Below are 18,676 nucleotides of genomic sequence, written 5' to 3' on the forward strand. Positions count from 1 at the left end.
AATTTGTTTTTTTTTTTGGGGGGGGGGGGTGTTCTTGGTTGTCTCTTCATTTGGTGTCAGATCAGCCTACATGTTACTCTGTGACCAGAACCGTAGCTTGAGATCCACTTTTATTTCAGATAATGTTCAAAGTCTCGAAAAAGTCAAATTTCTTTCTTGTTTGACTAATTTTGATTGAAAGATAGTAAGTTCCAACTCTATTAATAATACACACACACATATGTATACACTAAACACACAAAAATATAATTCAACTCTTCCCTTAATAGTTGTGGTGAAATAATTTATAAAGATGAACTCAATTTGAAATTCCGTGAGATACCTAAATTTGGACAAAGAAAGTACCTTGTAAAGTCATTTCTTGATTTGAGAAGATAAAATCCTTAACAACTTCTTTACTACTTATATATTGCATCACCAAGATGGTAGGGGAGGCATATTACCGTAGCTTAACTCTCCTCTACACCACATTAAGGACGTGATATATTCAGTTCTTACTTAGAATTGGGAAAGAATTATATTTAGACAAACACTTCCTATTAATTTGTGTGTTGGATTTTGGGCTGCTTGTTTTCTACTGGATTAATGTTCAACTCTCTTGTTAAGCTCATCAAAAAATTTCTTTGTTCCTTATTAGAACAAATTCTGTTCAGACAGTTCTTTTGCCTGTTAATGTGTATGTGTTGGGTACTGCTGTATTACTCTATTGCAATGTGAGGTACCTATACATGAGTTTTTTCCTTTGCATTTACATATGCTGGCACAAGCACCGAAGATTTGAGCTGCTACTGCATAGTTGTATCTGAGACTTATCTGTTTCAATCTGTAGGGGTGATCCAATTCCTAGAGAGCTGATTGAGAAAGTCAAGGAATACATCCCTGATGACCTCCAAAAGGTTCTTATATTTAAAGATGAAGTTGATTAGACTTCCTTCAATTGGCTAAGACACTTCATTGCTTCTTGTCCCTTTTTCCTTCCTGCTAGTGACGATGGCACTTATGTTCATTCTCTGATGAAAATGCATTTCTCTGATTCTTGTTTATGGTCTCCTATTTAAGGTTGACATGGGAGTCAGATCTTGTACCTGGATACACTCCGATGTGATGGATGACAATATCCACATGGAACCGTGTTCCCTTACTTCTCGCTCTGGAGGGACTACTGATGATCCCGAGTTAATTGACAATGTTTCTGCAAATGGATCTAATTTGAGTGGGCCTATACGTGCATGGAGACCTACTCATATACTCGATTTCAGTGGTCTATCTGTTGGTGAGTTATTGAGCAACTATTAACTTGCTTTTTGGGCTTGGTCTGCTGGTTGTTTTTTATTTCTTTTCCTGATGGATGAACCATGTTCTTATATGTACTGTATTAGTCTTCTACTACTTGTCCCTAAATAATATATAATTCGTAGAAGTTAAGATATGTCTATGAAAGGAACTGTTTTATTATTGTTCATGTCATATGAATCTGGTTAAGTTTATGGTGCATATTAGATTGTCAATGATTATTTAGCACAAAAAGAAATAGCTAAAGAAAAGAAAATGGAAATTAATATGGAACTGAATTGGATCTTAGAGTTTGGCACCAGTTTAAGAGGCAGGCTTTGCCTATTTAAACAAATAAGTAAAAAAACAAAAAGAACAAAAAGAAAAGTTTCAGAGTCATATTCGTAGGTACTCCAAAGTTACTGCTTAGTAAGTATAATTTGTGAACTATTTTCTTTTATTTTAATGTTACCAATTCTCAAAAAAAAGAAAAAAAAACTTTTATTTTCTTGTATGTTTTGGCACACCGATTCTAATGTACAGTTGAATATTTTCCTCCTTGAATTTTGAAGATTAGCTTTACTTATTTTAACGTGAGAGCTAATCAACAAATCTCAGTGGGTCTATTTTAAAAAAAGAAAAGGTTTTACCTTATTTTGGGTGGTTTCTCTGACTTTTGACAAGAGAAGCTTTTTGGTGCATATTTAATTGGCAGTCTCGTGTGAAAATACTACACCCGCCATCATTTAACTACAAGTAGATCACTCGATTTCGCACAGTAATCCTTGCATCACTAAAAACCTCATATGCGGAAAGTTGTAAAATGCTCATTCCTTGCATTTTATTTTTAAACATTTGTGTTTCTGTGATTAGTAACCAGTTATTTTTTCTCAGGGGACCCGATTGCTGACTTAATCCCAATACACCTGGATATCTTTAGAGGAGATCCACATTTACTGAAGCAGTTTCTGGATAGCTATAAACTTCCATTTGTTAAAACAGGAGTGAATGCATCAGCTAAAAGCAATGGATTTCAGAGACTTTCTTACCGAGCCATGTGAGTAATATGTTCTCATGTCATATTTCTTCTATATTGTTGTCATTGGTTTTCATTAAGCAATTGGAGACATTTTTTTCTTCAAAGTTAAATTGCACTACCAGAGCTTATACAATATCTGACCATTTGAAGATAGTAAGACGTGTTTTGATAACATTTAAACTCATACCTTACAATCCATAACCCTCGACCTTCACCAAATCAATGCATGATTTGTCATTTTCAGAATTGTTGATTCTCCACCAATATCATATTCTCAATCAGACCCCTAAATCACTTTGAAAGTCATTAGTTACGCGCATTACTGTTTAACATGCTGAATACACTAGGAGTTTGAACTTGAGATCATTCAGTGGAGGTTTTAGTTGATTATTAGAACTAGAGTCTCCGGATGTTCTCTGTGTTAGCCAACATGAGCTTTGTGGATGAAGATAGAACAGATTGGAACCTCATCCTCCTTGACTCCTTACAACCGTTGTTTCTATCTACTATTATCTAATCAAGTTATTAATGACCGGACGAAACCAAGAAATAACCCCTCACGTGCAATTAATGCAAACAATTAATTGGAAAGTAAGAGGTGTGCTTTTAATGCTCCAAGCTACCAACAAATGAACTATATACCATTTGATCCCTCTATTAGCCAAAAAATATTAATTGTGATAAAATATGTCATCAATGGGTTTTACTTTTTCATGAATCCATTGATTCTATATGACTTATTACTACTCCCCCTGTCGCACCTTATTCGTACATGGAGTAGTGGTTTAAACTCACTTTCAATGAATTCTATCTGTACAGGTGCTACTGTATTTTGCATGATGAAAATGTTCTGGGAGCTATTTTCAGTACTTGGAAGAAACTGAAGATGGCAAAATCATGGGAAGAAGTCGAGGAAGCTGTATGGGGAGATCTTAATAGTTATACAGGCTCCTGTTGAACTTTCTTTTGTTCTTTTTAATTTTTATCTTTCAGTTTTATTGATGAATGCTGAATAAGTCCAATCGAGCGTGCACTTAACATTTGTTTGAGGCAATTTATTGATATTTCCCCCCCTTTTTCCTACTGATCATTTCTTCAAAACTTTGACAAAATCCATTATCTACCAAAAACTTGAAACAATGATTGTGGAGTAAGGAGGCTTAGCCTTGGTGGTTGTTCTTACGACTTCTTATTTAACTCACGTCCTGCTTTCGAAAACAGCTCATCTATGCAACTAAACTGATAACTTGGTGCAAATAGCAACTTCAGTCAATCACTCTGTATTCACCTATATGAATGTTGTTATATACGATAAAGGATCACCCACTAAAATTCTACTGTGTAAAAAAAAACGATCTAATTCCAGAAATCTAAACAAAACTACTGTTATCTTGTGGTACAAGTGTGTGTTTAAAGACCAGATTTCCACTAAGCCAAGATTTCAAAAGTAGTAAACACCTTTTAGTCAAAAGGAAAAAAAAAAAACTATGAGCAACTTAAAGGGTGAACTCTTGAGTGTCTACTCAGGATATTACAGCAGTTACCAATTGCTCTCTTCTTTCACCCTAAGGTAATTACAGCATTGTGTAACACATCACAGTAAACCAGCAAAATCAGCACTAGTTTCGATTACATCTTCAATATCAGCTTCGTCCAATTCATCAAGTTCCATACTGCCCCCATAAGAATGTGTTCCAACCAGCAAAGGAACTCTAGCCTCTTGTATTATCGCCAAAACTTCTTCCATGCTCTGGGAAGGGTTATTTACATCGGCACATTGGTAACTTCCTCCTTCCATCAGTTCCACTGGTAAGTTCTTTAAAAACCAGGGATGCATTTTTATTTCTGGAATGGTTATTCTCTGCAAAAGTATAATCAGCATGCATTTATGGTTTTGGCACATTATATTCGCAATATAACATGAAACAAGAAACACGAAAGCAAGTTTATGGAAGGCCTTTGGTGGGAACGAACCTTGCACCTAAGCAGAATACATATATATATATCGAGACAATGAGTTAATTACTGATAATGATATTTCACTTGGACACAACGCATGAACTATTCTATGATCAGCAGAAGACCATATGATTTTATTACCTTTTCAGGGTCTGCCACAAAAATCCTGGCTATGAGATGGCGGCATTCAAGGGAAATTTGGATTTGCTCAGGAATTGAGTAGCGAGCGGTGAGTATTTTCTGTCATGGAAACTAGCCAATCATAATGCTGCAGTAAATTTTTCAATGCTTCACACTTGCATGAACAATAAATGCAGCAAACTGATAAACTAAATTCAGAGTAAAGCATGCTTCTTTTTCATCTACTAGAAATCTGATTATGTTGTCATCACTCACAGAAATAGTCTTTGTGAAGTTTTTGGGATCACTTGAATCTTGAAATGGATAAGCTCCAACCAGCATTACATATAAGGTGACTCCACAGGACCAAACATCTGCAAGCTATAGTTTCAAGAATTAACAGGAGGAGACATGAGTGTATACTACAAATATTATGACAAAGAAGAAAGATGTAGCACCTCTCCATCATATTCTTTCCTTGTTAGGACCTCTGGTGCTACATAAGCAGGTGTCCCCACAGTGGACTTAGGTTGAGAATGAAAGACGGATGACTGCAAACAAATGTAGCAATTCTATATGAACTTAAATCTCGAATAGATGTAAGAATTGATAAGACCTAGAGAAAAGATCAGTAACCTTGGAGTACCCAAAATCACATATTTTGACACGTGGTGCAGCACTTCCGTCAAGTAACGTGTTTTCCAATTTGAGATCTCTATGACAGATTTGCTGCAACGGAAGACCAAAGATATACTAAGTCCCAAAAGGAGGACTGAACGAAGTTCACAGCAAGAGAAGTATTGATGCTGTACCATGAAATGGCAGTAGCTAACCCCTGATATCAATTGTTGAAAGAAGAACCTTGCCTGAGTAAAAAATAAATATAACCAAGCCACTCAGATGATTTTAAACTAGAAAAGAGTCTGCTCGGAAGAGCTGGCATAAACACAAGAAGATAGTCAACTGATAACATATTTAAAGGGACACTTCTCATTGCATATCACTCTATGCTTTCAACTTAGAAGACGGCATTCTTGGAAATTAAGAGTTTAGTTTCACTCATCAACAGAGCCCATGACATGGTAGACTACTACCCAGCGGACTTCCCACATCAAAGGACCATATGAATGTCATGGTAGACTACTACTTTACCATGAATGTAAAAGGCATATTACCCAACCCAACCAAGTAAAGAGGCAGCAAAGATCTGACTATCATAAGCAAACATTATAAAATCAAATGAAAAATACACAGTTTGTTTGTTCTAAGCCAAGACTAATTGCGGGATCTAGTGTAAGTATCATCCTTACCTCATCTTCATTAAATCTTCCAGCATTACAGATCCTCGCAAAGAGCTCTCCTCCCGCAGCATACTCCATTACTATTGCTAGATGAGTAGGTGTAAGCAAGACCTAGAAGTGTTAAGTCCATTCATGTAAAAAAACAAACTATTTTGAACAGCCACTGTAATCCTACTAATTGTAAATTGCTATCATCAACCACAAAATATAATATGCAAATCATCAAATTACAGCTACTGTCCAGAAAAGTTGATAGCTTTCAATCTATTCCATAAGATACGATTGCATTTAATTGCGAGCAACAGAGTTCTTCAAAAAGAAATCATAACATAACATAGTTGTTATAGACCAAACAGGAGAGGCCAACCAAAAAGACTAGTCTGATAGGTGGGGAGCCCATTTGGCCTATACACTCATTAGCATTTCCCATTTCTCTTTTATCCGATGAGGGACAACTAGCACATAACAATAAGAATCTTGTTACTGTCATTACATTACAAACGAGATCTTCTGTTCTAGTAATTAGATCCATTAACATTTTTGATCCTATCATTATGTGAAGCTATCTCCATACCTCAAGAATTCTTTCAAAAAAAAAGATCTTTAACTTAATGAAAGTTCCTTGTAAGTCTGATGACAGCAATAATCAGAACCCCCATAGGTATCAAAGCATATTATAGAATAAAGATAAAAGAAGATTCATTCCATTAGTAAGAAGCAGAACATATACCTCTTTAAATCTCACTATATTTGGATGTTTCAATGATCTATGATTCATGATTTCCCTTTGCACATGTTCATCAATCTGCAAACAACCTCAAAACACAAACAAACAAATAAATAAAGTACCCTAGATAGAGTGAAAACATCAAATTTAAGGTTATAAAAGAGGGGAAACCTTTTGGCCTCTTTCAATAAACTTAACAGCAAAGAGTTCTTTAGTGTTCTTGTCACAAACAAGCTTTGCTACTCCAAAATTACCAGAACCCAACTCCTTCACTATCTCATAACGCTCCATCATCAAGATTAAGAAACAAAAGGGGTTTCAGATTCTTCAGAAAGAATCAAACTTTTTTTTTCCACTACTGTTATTGACTTACAGAATTGACAATATTCAACAGTAAGAGCAAAAGGGGTTCAAATTATTCAGAGGTTTACTAGCTGAGAGTTTATTGGACACACATTCTTGGCAGGTACTACGTTGTTCAACTATTGTCGTCACTAATTAGCTCAAGTGGGTAGGAAGAACTTTTACATTTATCTTTAATTGGTGAATTTCAATAAGAATTTACCCATAGGAATCTAAAACTTAGTCCAGGTACATATTTTTATTATATGTAAAAAAAAAGAGAAGAAAAGTCTGGTCAGATCTGCAGAAAAGTTGCCACTAGTTGTGATTAGATTGGTGGATAAATTGATTGGAGTTCTTCATGTTGGTCCTGCTCCTTTGAATTTGGGCTCTTTGATCAAACTGGAACACAATTTTAGACCGTACAACGATATAGGACCTTTAATTACCAATGGTATTTTTTTTTTATAAATACGATCTTAGTCATTTGTAATCAATCCAAATAAAATGAGAAAATCTCATTCTCCTTTCTAATTTTCTTTTCTTTAGTTGAATCTTTCAATCCTACGTAACAATCTTGAGCTAACAGAAGATCTCCCTAATAGCAATTGTCTACTGTAATAATAGTTTGAGTAGTAAGTGTATAAGGTGATTTATAAATGGATGGTTGTGGTATTTTCGGGTGGTGATCTAGTGGTAAAATTATTAAGGTCAAAGTTATCTACGACCCCTCAAAGTTTTCCTCATTATTCATTTAGACACCTCAACTACACCTAGTACCTATTGAACACCTCTACCACCCCAGATTTGAACCGTCTAAGCATTTTTTGCCTACATGGCAAATCGTTTGTGATTCACTTTCCATGGGCGTGTGAAGATGCCGAAAAAACATTTTCCTTTTTATATTTCTTGAAAAAAGTACATTTTTTATTTATTTATTGACCTTGACATTAATTAATAAAGAAACCAAAAACAATTAACTAACAATTAAAAAAAAGGACGTCTTCTTCCTAGGAACAACCTCAATGATTTTCATCCACCATCTCTGTACTTATCGGTTACCTCCCATGTCACCCCACCCCACCAACTTTCTCTCTCTCTTCTCTCACCCTCTCCAACTATTCTTCTGTTTTTTCCGGTTTTAAATATTTTGGCGAAACTCCATTTATTTTGATGAAAGAAAACTGAATCAATTCTTTTTTCGGCAAAAGTTTGTTATTATTTTTGTAACTGTGATAAATGTTTATTATCGAAAGAAGATGAAGGCAATGGGTAGGAGGTGTTGTCGATGCCGATGAAAGGGAATGAAAGAGTGGGGAGATGTTTTATTTGTGTGTCGACGCCGGCGGAAAGGGGTAAAGAAGAAGATGAGAGGATTGGGGGGGGGGGGGGGCGTTAATTAAAAAGTTAATTTTATATTCTTAAAATTCCTTTTGGATTATTTAATAGAACTTTTAAAAAATTGAATTCAACCGCCACGTGTCGTTGTTTCATTGATACACCTGCTATGTATTTGTGTTTGAGCTACACACAATTTTATTTTTCAACTGATTGACATTTTGTGTCTAATAGATATAAATTTTTAAGGTTAAAGTGTTCAATAGGTACTACCCCTAGTTGATGTGTCTAAATGAATTATGCGGACAACTTTAAGGGGCTACAGATGACTTTGGCCAATTATTAAATATCATATGTATGTCACTATTTATCATATTTATCTGGCCAAATACATATACAGCCCCTTAAACTTGCCCTCATTTTTCATTTTGGCACTCCAACTTAGCCTTGTTCCATTTTAACCCTTAAACTACATTTTTTCTGTACCATTTAAACACTTATACTATTTTTTATGATTTGTTTTTATTTATGTTCTTCAATTGCAATTTCTTATTTTTTAAAAATAGATGTGTGCCTGTTAATTAAAAAAATTAAACATTCGCGAACGAACATAAAAAATTTCAAACAATAATATTATTTTTTGATATTTCTCTGTATTTTTGCATGAAAATAAATTGACAAAAGTTCTTTGATTTTCTTTCTTAAACATTCAATCAAATTAAATAACACTACTTATTTATTTTTTCTTATCATCTAGGCTATCTAAATTTAACGCAAATACTCACTTTTAATTTTTAATATAAATCAATACGAATAAAAAAACCCATCTTCAAAAAGACTCGATTGACTTAGTTAATAACACTACTAAAAAAAGACTCTTGTTCATTGCTAATAACACTACTAAACAATGTTACAACTTGACTGACTTTGTTATAATTAGGTTGTCAGTGATTTTAAAGAAAGAAAATTCGTCGGTTATTTTTCACACGAAAATACATAACACTCTTAAAAAGAAATTATTATTTTTTAAAAAGAATTATTTTTTGTTAATTTTTAATTTTTTAGCTAAAATTAAATGACACATGTCGATTTAAAATAAGAAGTTGCAATTGAAGAATATATATAAAAATAAATAAATCATAAAAATAGTATTTCGTGTTAAAATGGAACATAAAAAATGGAGTTCAAGGGTTAAAATGGAACAAGGCTAAGATAAAGTGCCAAAATGAAAAATGTGGACAAGTTAGAGGGGTTGTATATGTGTATGGCCTATTTATCTTGTGCATATGTCAATTTTATGTCACATGAATTACTGTACATATAGTAAAATATATATGATATACACATGACATACAAATGATACATGATATATATGTCAATACATATAATTGTATATTCACGTAAAAGAATGCTAAAATTGTCAACCACTTATGAAACTAGTGCAAATTCATTTACAGTCACAATTTTTTCTTGTGGAAAGATGAGACTAAAGAACTATTATGTAAATGGAAAATGACATTTTTCTTAGGTGTACTAAAAATTAAAGTACACAATAATACTCCATTGAAATGGAGGAGCTACTATTTAGGACCTAAATGAGACCCTCTAAAACATGGATCAGCCCACCAAAAACAATGGAGGCGGCCCATAATAATGGGCCGATTGAATTAGGATACGAACAAGGAAAAATTAAGCGAAATAACAAACATCTAGAGTATATTAAGTAATACAACTATGGTTTCGATTATTTCTAATCCTTAAATATAGTACGCAAAATTTTGCTATTCGGTATCCTGATGATTGTATAAATCCATAATTTGTATATGCTTACCCTAGTTATTTGTATACGAAGCTAACGTTTGGCCATAGATTTTCAAATAATTTTGGCAAATATTATTTGGGTGAAATTTTCACCATGTGTTTGGCCATAGTATTTGGGAAACAAATTTCACTTTTTTAGAAAAATATGATTTATACCCATAAGTTTTAAAAACTATCAAAACTAGCCATAAGTTTGTATTACAAGTCAATTGGATCTTCGTTGCAACAAATAACAAGTAGTGTCCATGACACTGGAGCAATGTGGTAGTTTGGAGTGAGTGCAACAAGCATCATTCCATGCATCGTGAAGCAAACAAAGCACATGACTTTGTTACCCTGAGCCAATTATTCATCATTTTCATCAACAACCATATCATCACTTTCATATTCACTGTTTCATCACTACTTTGGTCTTCACGTAAAATATTATGTAATACAACGCAAACAACTATATAGAGGGTGTTTTTGTAAAAGATAAAAGTTTGGTGTAAAATTTCAATTTTAAAAAAATCCCAAATAATGAGATTTGGCCCAAATACTAGAAAAAACTAGTATTTGGGAATTTGGTATATTTGCCAAAAAAATTTGCCAAATAATGGCAAATTGTATAGACAAACATTATTTGCTAAATTTTTCTCCAAATATTACTTGGGAAATCTATGGCCGAAGTATGAAAAACTCATAATAAATTACTCTTGTTTGTATATTGGCAAGCAAAATATGCAAATAGTGTTCTAAAAAAAATCATAAATGAATAAATATAAAATTTATACATACTTACCTTGTTTGTGTATTCACAAGCGAAATATACAAACGGGCAAGCAAAATTTACAAACTGCAACCTCCATTTGTAAAATTTTATCATGTATATTTGCAAGCGAAATATACAAATGAACAAGCAAAATATACTAGTTGCAGCCTCCATAGCAAATAATATAACTATAGCTATAGAGCACAATTGTCGAAACTATAGCTAAAAAGCCTTACTATATCTATTATCTTTGCTATTTTTGATTTTTTTTCAATGAACAATTAAACACATACTAATACGACAGGCATACAATTATTTTGTACAATGGTACTAACATGATCATATCACAACATGGTGGGTGAGAAGCAGGTAAGGTTTCACCTTATTCGACTAGTGTGGTGTTGGACATATCTAGAGAGTCTTGCTTAAAAATGTCATCTAAGTTCATATGACTATCCTCAATTTGATTTGTGGATTTTCAAAAGCAATAAGCCCCATTCTTTCCTAGGCATCTTGTCTAAAGATAAAATTAGGAAGTACACTTTATATATAGCTTTATACTTCTTTTTTCTTTTTTAAAGGGTTGAGAGTGTATCGAAAATTGCTTAAATTGATTGAATTCATTTAGACAATTGAGTATAATTTGACTTCTAGATACACAATAAAATTATTTTTTGATAACATTTTTTATTTAAAATTTTTAAATCTATGCCTAAAATATCTCATATTCATATTATATATAATTTAAAAAAAAATATTAAAAAAATATAAGACGTAGACAGTTTACCTCAATATAGACTAGAATTCAGCAAAAATATAGGAACCGCATGTAGTGGACCACGGTAACGAACAAACTCGCACCGTCCATGCCCATCACCCACTACATTCGCCTAAAATGGCGGGGACCTTTCCATTTGACCCCCCACTCCACTTTTTTTTGCTTCTTCTAATATAAAAATATGAAAAGTAAATTCCTACATACTACGTGGGTGCATTATATGCATCATATTAATATATATATTACTATATATGACTATCACTTAACTAATATTATATAATATATTAAAATAGTAGTGTATAAGATGGATTCTTATGAATGAGGTTTCCGAACTATCTTGATAGCTATTATTTTCCAACAACTTAATATAAAGTAATTGCAATGTATAGGATGTATCCTTTTATATATAGCTGTGGTGTTTGCATTAATTTAAATTAACCCACATACACTCTAATTAATTTCATGTGATATCTTCTATTAACACAATGTAATTTTATCAAACAATGATTTAAAATATAATATATAAATATGTCATTTACCTTGACTTCATTTCACATATATAATATCCTCCAATTGTGGGTGTGCATAAGTTGACACTTAAACATGTACAAAGTTGATTGACATAATACTCGTAGGACATATACTATTATGCAAAAATCTAAATATATAAAAAGAAATCACCTCATTCATGAATGTGTTTTTTTTTAGTAAAGTTATAGTATTATTCAACATAATTTCATGCATGAATAGGCATGTTTCAGGGACACTAACATTCCCCATTTCTTTCTTCAACCCCTTTAATTTTTTTTAGTATAGCTATAACATAGGCGAAACCAATATTAAGAGTTTGCGAGTTCTAAATTTTCTTCCCCTTCCTTATCATTGAGTTGTCAGTCAGTTTTGTTAGGGTTCACAAATTACTCTATTACTTAATTTTCCAGTACTCCCTCCATCCACTATTGTTTATCAGGTATACTAAAAATAGCTATCCAACATTAATTGTCAATTTAAACAATCAAGAAACAATTAGTCACTTTTTTCCAATTCTAGCCTTAATAATTACATAACTACTAGTTTCAAAAAGTAGTTATTTTAAAGTTACAAGACTACTTTAATGTAAAAAAAGTTGCTCTTACACTTTTCAAAAAGTACAAACCATTTTAATAATGATTGATATTAGGGTTATATTAGTCAAATTGCACATTATAGTAAATTTTTCTTAAGGATTGTGCATGATCTTACTATGACAAACAATAGTGCACGGAGGGAGTACAAATATAGAGTTTACGGAAAAGTTACTGAGTTCATCCGAACCCACAAACCCCACCTAGCTCCGCCCCTGACTATAAGCCTATAAAGCTGGAGGCCCATGAATATGATATAAATATTCGATACGAATAAATATTTATCGAAAATTTGTTGATAACATTGAGAGTAGGCAAACTTGGCCACTTAGAAACAAAAGTTTTATTCCATGCCCTCAATATTCCTGCTGAATAAATTAGAATTTCGTTGGGAACTTCACTAATACTGTTCTTGAAAGTTAGTAGTAGTGTCTACTTCTTTTTTGTTTTGTTTTTTTTCAATTCAAACTTTAGAATCAGATTTCTAGAATATCTTTTGGAACATACAAAACGAATGAGAATTTCGAATTGCAAGGACTTCATTGGATTACCACTTACAAGGCCGTACACAGATTCCAAATATCTTCATTTTATTTGAAATTTATGAAGTCGATGTTGAAGTTGAGTTATGTTTGATTATACTTCTTGTACCGTACGAAATTACATTCATGTTATAAATTATTTTTAAATTTGAATTTCATGACCAAACATGAATTTTTAAATAATGTGAAAATTAAATTAAAAAATGAATAATTTTTATAGCCAAAGTGTAGTTAAAAGCAACATACACAATTTTGTTTTTTTTTAAAAGTTGTTAAAAGCAACAAAAGCTAAATGTTACAAATGGTGGTAAAAACAATGGGCCAGACGTGATAATCAATGTAAGCCCAATTATGGCCCAAGAACAACTGGCCTAGGCCCAAGTCAGACCCACTTACGCCTTTAAATACAGCTCAAATCCCTGCTGTCAATCACTTTACCAATTCAACGGTCTAGATTCACTCTAGAAATAAAAGAAAAAACAAAATCCTAAGATCTCTCTACTCCTCTCAATTCAAAAAAAGCCCTCTTTCTCTCAATTTTAAATTCAATTCAGAAAATCGAAAAACTCTCTCATTTCATTCAGATCTCAAAAAACTTATTTCCGAGCACACAGAGAAAAAAAATCTAAACATGGCGGTGGCACCGACGGCGCGTGAGGAGAACGTATACATGGCAAAGCTGGCGGAGCAGGCCGAGAGGTATGAAGAGATGGTTGAATTCATGGAGAAGGTCTCCAACTCCCTTGGCTCGGAAGAACTAACCGTGGAGGAGAGAAACCTTCTCTCCGTCGCGTATAAGAATGTGATCGGAGCGCGTAGGGCATCATGGCGTATCATTTCATCGATCGAGCAAAAGGAAGAGTCTAGAGGAAATGAGGAACATGTTAACTCTATCCGCGAGTACAGATCTAAGATTGAGAACGAGCTCTCTAAGATCTGTGATGGCATTCTCAAATTGCTTGATTCTAAGCTTATTCCTTCTGCAACATCTGGTGATTCTAAGGTTTTTTACCTGAAAATGAAAGGAGATTACCACCGCTATTTGGCTGAGTTCAAGACCGGTGCTGAACGTAAGGAGGCTGCTGAGAGTACTCTCACTGCCTACAAAGCTGCTCAGGTTTGTTTTTTAATTTGTTTTATTTAGATAATGTTTGATCTGTTTATCGATTCGATTAGATTTTACGGATCTGCTTGCTGCAGATTTGAGCCTCCTAATTTGTATATTTCTCAGTAGATCTTCTATTTATGAGACTTTTCGCATAACAATAATATTATGACTTATGGTATAATATAATTTGGAGTTAATTAATGAAGGAACAACATAATATAATGAAATGCTCCTCCATAGTGAGTAATTGACCTATTGCTGATTCACAACTGCAGGGTACTTGTATATAGATAACATTTCAGCCCTTAATACCTTTTTTGCTCGCAGTATATGTTAATTGATGTTGTTTGGGATATGTGGTTATGGATTTTCTCCTCATGTAGACTGGGTTATTAGTTTAAATATGTTTCTGGCAGATAAAATTGCTGAATTTGTTTCTGTTTGTGAGTAATTGACCTTTTGCTGATTCGAGAGTTGGAAATAAATTGTGGCCTGATGTTATTTAATTAGCCATGATTTCTTGTTTATGGTATGAACAATCTTGTTTTGTTTATGTTCAGTTTTTCTCATTTTCTACAATGCTTGTAGGATATCGCATCTGCTGAGCTTGCCCCAACACATCCCATCCGACTTGGACTGGCTCTTAACTTCTCTGTGTTTTATTATGAGATCTTGAACTCTCCCGACCGTGCTTGCAATCTTGCCAAACAGGTAAGAAAATCTCCATATAGATTAGATGTTTTTAACTACCAGGTTATCTTAGATTTGTCGATACCTTTTGTTCTCTCAGCAATCTATGCATCTCAGCTGCGAAAAAAAGTGTCTTCCTTTTGATATCATGTTCTTCCTATGAAACAGGCCTTTGATGAAGCAATTGCTGAGTTGGACACATTGGGAGAGGAGTCTTACAAGGATAGCACTTTGATCATGCAACTTCTTCGTGACAATCTCACTCTCTGGACCTCCGATATGCAGGTAATAATCATATGATCTTGCAATCATGTTTGTTTTTTTTGACAAAGGGGTGTTTGTGGTGTTGATGTGATTCATGATTCTATCTACTTTTGGTTTGCAGGATGATGGGGCTGATGAAATCAAGGAAGATCCCAAACCTGAAGAAAAAAATTGAGGGGAATTGAAACCCTCTAATTTGCTTTTCACTTCTCCCCCAGTTGTTTTAATTGGGAGAAGCTGATTATCATAATTTCCTTGCTAGTATTATGGTTTTCCATTAAGAGGTTCTCTTCTTATTGGCAACAAACAACTTTTATATTGATGTTTTAAAAGTTCCATCTTTTAATTTAATGTGGTTCTTGAGGTTAAGAGGTTTCTTTTTTTCAATGTGGTTCCATCTTGATGTTTTCCATTAAGAGAACCCTCTTAATGGTAACTAAAGCTTTTGATTGGCCTTGTTATTGTGTACTTCACATATCAAATACAACAGAAGTGAAACGCAACAATCTGTTTTTGAAAGAAATAAAGCTTTATTTTTGTCTTATCATCCTTTTTCACAAGTAGTTTGCTGTGAAATCAACTTCATTGAGCTTCTGATTGTCGATTTAAATATTAATTACAAGCAACAAAATCACTATCAAGAAAAATTCCCAAGAATCGATTGTTAAGTCGTGGTTAGGGGTGAAATGTCACTTTCAGACCTAAATATCTTCATTAGTGTCATAGTTGACCTTTAGTTATCTTAATGCACATAGGCCATAGAAATTTCAACTATATAATGTTATGGTATTCCTCGTCATCATCGTTGAGCTTTCGAGTTCCAAAAGGGTGAATAGTAAAAGTTCACAGGTAGCAAACTCCCTCAAACTGTTGTGGAAGTGCATTGAACCACGTTAGGATAGGTTTCCATTATGGTTCTCTTCTCTCCTCCCCTCTTTTTTTGGCCAAAAAAGCAACAACCCTAATAAAATTTTGATTGTTTGAGTTGTGTGATGTAGTTTTGGTAGAGGTGGATAATTAATTTGTTGGTGAAGTTGTTAATTGTTTGAGCTCCATTTGAGGCTTGGGGATAGGGACGATGTTATTGGAGGTTAATACCAATGTTGTTGCCTGCAGAACAATTAGGGACACATCTTAGATAATTTCACGTAGTTCAAAAAGCATATTGACCATTTGTCTTAGTAAAAAAATAAATAAGCCCTTCTGTAGAATAGCTTACACCCATGTGAGCACACATAGAGGTGGCGTTTGGTCATGAAATTGTGAGTAATTGAAAAAAAAAATTGTTTTCAGTGAAAATATTTTTTGTAAATTTTATGGCTATTGGAGTTGTTTGGCTATTACTATAAATTGGAGTTGTTTTAGAATTTTTGTGAATAGTGGGAGAAAAAATATGCAAACAAACTTTTTAGTAGTATATTTCAAATTTCTGAATGAATTCCAAAATTTCATGACCAAACATATATTCAAAGAAGAGTTTTTAATCAATCAAAACAGGGCCTAAAGAGTACTTTGTTGTGATGATTAAGTTTTATCTAACATGCAGAATTATATTAGTCCCGACTCCTGAGTTAAGAAAGGATCATTTTCTCTCTTACTGATTTTGGTGTCATAAAATATACAAGTTAACACAGAGTGCCAATATTTATATATACATCATCAAGTAACCATCCAGTAATTACTAATCTGATACTAAATCAACCGATATCTTATCAATTAGCCAGTAAATTTTTCCTTCAGTGATGTATATACTTCTTCAATTAGCTTACTTTATCATCATCCATTTTCCTTGGCTTGAGCTCCATATGCGTTGCCTGCAACAATTATAGTAACATGTATGCCATCAAAATTATGGGTTTTTGTTCTTTTGAACGATGACAAAATACAACAAGATGGAATTAGCATTGTCATCTACGCTAACAACTAATAATAATAATAAGAGTGTCTCAAATGCTTCTTTGGACAGGCTAGACACACAAAGGGTACAATACCTGATTTACCTTACCTCTCATGTTCTGCCGGCAGTGATATTTTTGCATCATAAGGCTTTGCGGGACGGGGAGGGTTTGAAATATGCAGGGCAGGGCATATGCGAGGCGAGTTGAAATAGATTTTTGAGAAATTGATATGCGACGGATTGTGGATTCTTCATACTTAACTTCGCTGAAATGGCCAAAATTTGTTTTTATTTCTTTTTGCTTATGTGAGAGGCCAAAATAACAAATTCTAACACTCATTAATTAAAAATAGTAGTATATTACCAACAAATGAATTGGATATAGATCTATATTCTGATGAGACATTTTGTAAACAAAACATTCTAATAGGGTAGATCCGCCCGTCCACTCCCCAATCAATCTCACTCATGGATCCAAAAATTGCTTTCAAAATCAATAACCAAATGGATTCTTTCATTTTTGACGCATTGCTTGGTTGCATTCAATCTAATTCAAACTTTTATATTTAATTAAAAAAAAATCATCTATTTATGATCACAATCAATTTCTATGTAGTAAAGAGATTGTTTCTTTCACTTATGAATTTTCGTAACTAATTGTGTTATTTATAATTTATCAAAATATTGTGCTATGTACTTATGTAAGATTTAGGATAATACATGATCTATCATTTTAAAAATGATAATTTTATGTCAAATTTATAAGTATTTTTTGAAGTTCTCAAAACATACGAGTTTGAAATCAAAAACTATAATTGAACACACATTCTCAAAAGAAATTCAAAATCTATACTCAAATGCTAGCAAAAAGAAGTGTAGTCCAACCTCAATTATACCTCAATCTCAAACTAGTCAAAATCAACCATGTTATATTCTCACTGCTCATTTCGCTCCATTTAAACTCGTCTCGATCTTACACAACTGAGGTCATGAAACTTTTTCCATTAAAAAAATGGCATTTAGATGTGGTTGCTCTTCCTTCTTAAAGCAGAGGTCTAACCCATCGGTGACCCCTTAAAGTTGGCACGAAGTTTCACTTACGCACCTCAAGTGGGCGATGTTCATTTTAGACACTTCTTATAGGGTCTCGCTATGTCATTTTAACACTCTTTTGCCAATCAACAAAAATATATGAGGTGTGTGTTACACGTGTTACACTTGCAAATGATGTGTAAAGTGACGAATTAAATGACGACATTTGTCAAAAACAATTTGTAGATAATGAATTTTGATTAAAAATATAAACCCCCGAATTGTCTTCTCCAAAAACCCATACCCATTTGCAGAAACACCTGCCCCCCTCCCCCCACCTTCTCCAAATACCCCTACTCATTTGCAGAAAAATCTGCACATACCCAGTCCCCCACCCCATTGTCTTCTCTAAATACACCATCTCTTTTTTGCTAAAACATCTGGGCATCTACACTCTTTCTTTTTTATTAGTGTCTTCTTCAAAAAAAAAATTTCTTTTTTACCCTAATTAGCAGGTTTATAATTCACCAAAAATTAAACTTACTCCTCTTTAAATATTAAATTCTTTCAA

General features: G+C 33.4%; 4 protein-coding genes across 6 annotated transcripts in view; 2 read left to right on the forward strand and 2 right to left on the reverse strand.

Annotated features, from left to right (window-relative positions):
• The window catches only part of LOC102582038 (F-box protein At1g78280), a 12,977-nt gene extending 9,565 nt beyond the window's left edge, over positions 1 to 3,412 (forward strand). Inside the window, exons 13-16 of the mRNA XM_006363218.2 lie at positions 830 to 896; positions 1,060 to 1,273; positions 2,167 to 2,329; positions 3,131 to 3,412. Of these exons, the coding sequence (XP_006363280.1) occupies positions 830 to 896; positions 1,060 to 1,273; positions 2,167 to 2,329; positions 3,131 to 3,269 (583 nt within the window). The 3' untranslated portion in view covers positions 3,270 to 3,412. The remainder of the gene's footprint in view (positions 1 to 829; positions 897 to 1,059; positions 1,274 to 2,166; positions 2,330 to 3,130) is intronic.
• Positions 3,413 to 3,905: 493 nt separating this feature from the next.
• Positions 3,906 to 6,709, reverse strand: LOC102582360 (serine/threonine-protein kinase SAPK2-like). The gene is given in 9 exon segments (NM_001288087.1): positions 3,906 to 4,172; positions 4,412 to 4,510; positions 4,667 to 4,771; positions 4,849 to 4,941; positions 5,027 to 5,119; positions 5,203 to 5,256; positions 5,701 to 5,802; positions 6,422 to 6,496; positions 6,590 to 6,709. Coding segments are annotated over 9 exon segments (1,008 nt in total).
• Positions 6,710 to 13,572: 6,863 nt separating this feature from the next.
• Positions 13,573 to 15,545, forward strand: 34G (14-3-3-like protein C-like). Its single transcript, NM_001288341.1, is given in 4 exon segments — positions 13,573 to 14,231; positions 14,811 to 14,933; positions 15,081 to 15,197; positions 15,298 to 15,545. Coding segments are annotated over 4 exon segments (780 nt in total). The 5' UTR covers positions 13,573 to 13,745; the 3' UTR covers positions 15,352 to 15,545.
• Positions 15,546 to 16,766: 1,221 nt separating this feature from the next.
• LOC102583040 (VQ motif-containing protein 9) overlaps positions 16,767 to 18,676 on the reverse strand; it is a 5,358-nt gene continuing 3,448 nt past the window's right edge. The window contains exons 2-3 of one of the 3 annotated variants that reach the window (XR_001471756.1): positions 17,182 to 17,339; positions 16,767 to 16,990 (exon numbers count right to left, since the gene is read on the reverse strand). The gene's annotated coding sequence lies outside the window, so the exon portion shown is untranslated. The other 2 variants (XM_015303369.1, XM_006363221.2) reach the window with 2 other exon arrangements.

Source organism: Solanum tuberosum, unplaced genomic scaffold (assembly GCF_000226075.1).
Source record: "Solanum tuberosum cultivar DM 1-3 516 R44 unplaced genomic scaffold, SolTub_3.0 scf00404, whole genome shotgun sequence".
Classification (NCBI taxonomy): domain Eukaryota; kingdom Viridiplantae; phylum Streptophyta; class Magnoliopsida; order Solanales; family Solanaceae; genus Solanum; species Solanum tuberosum.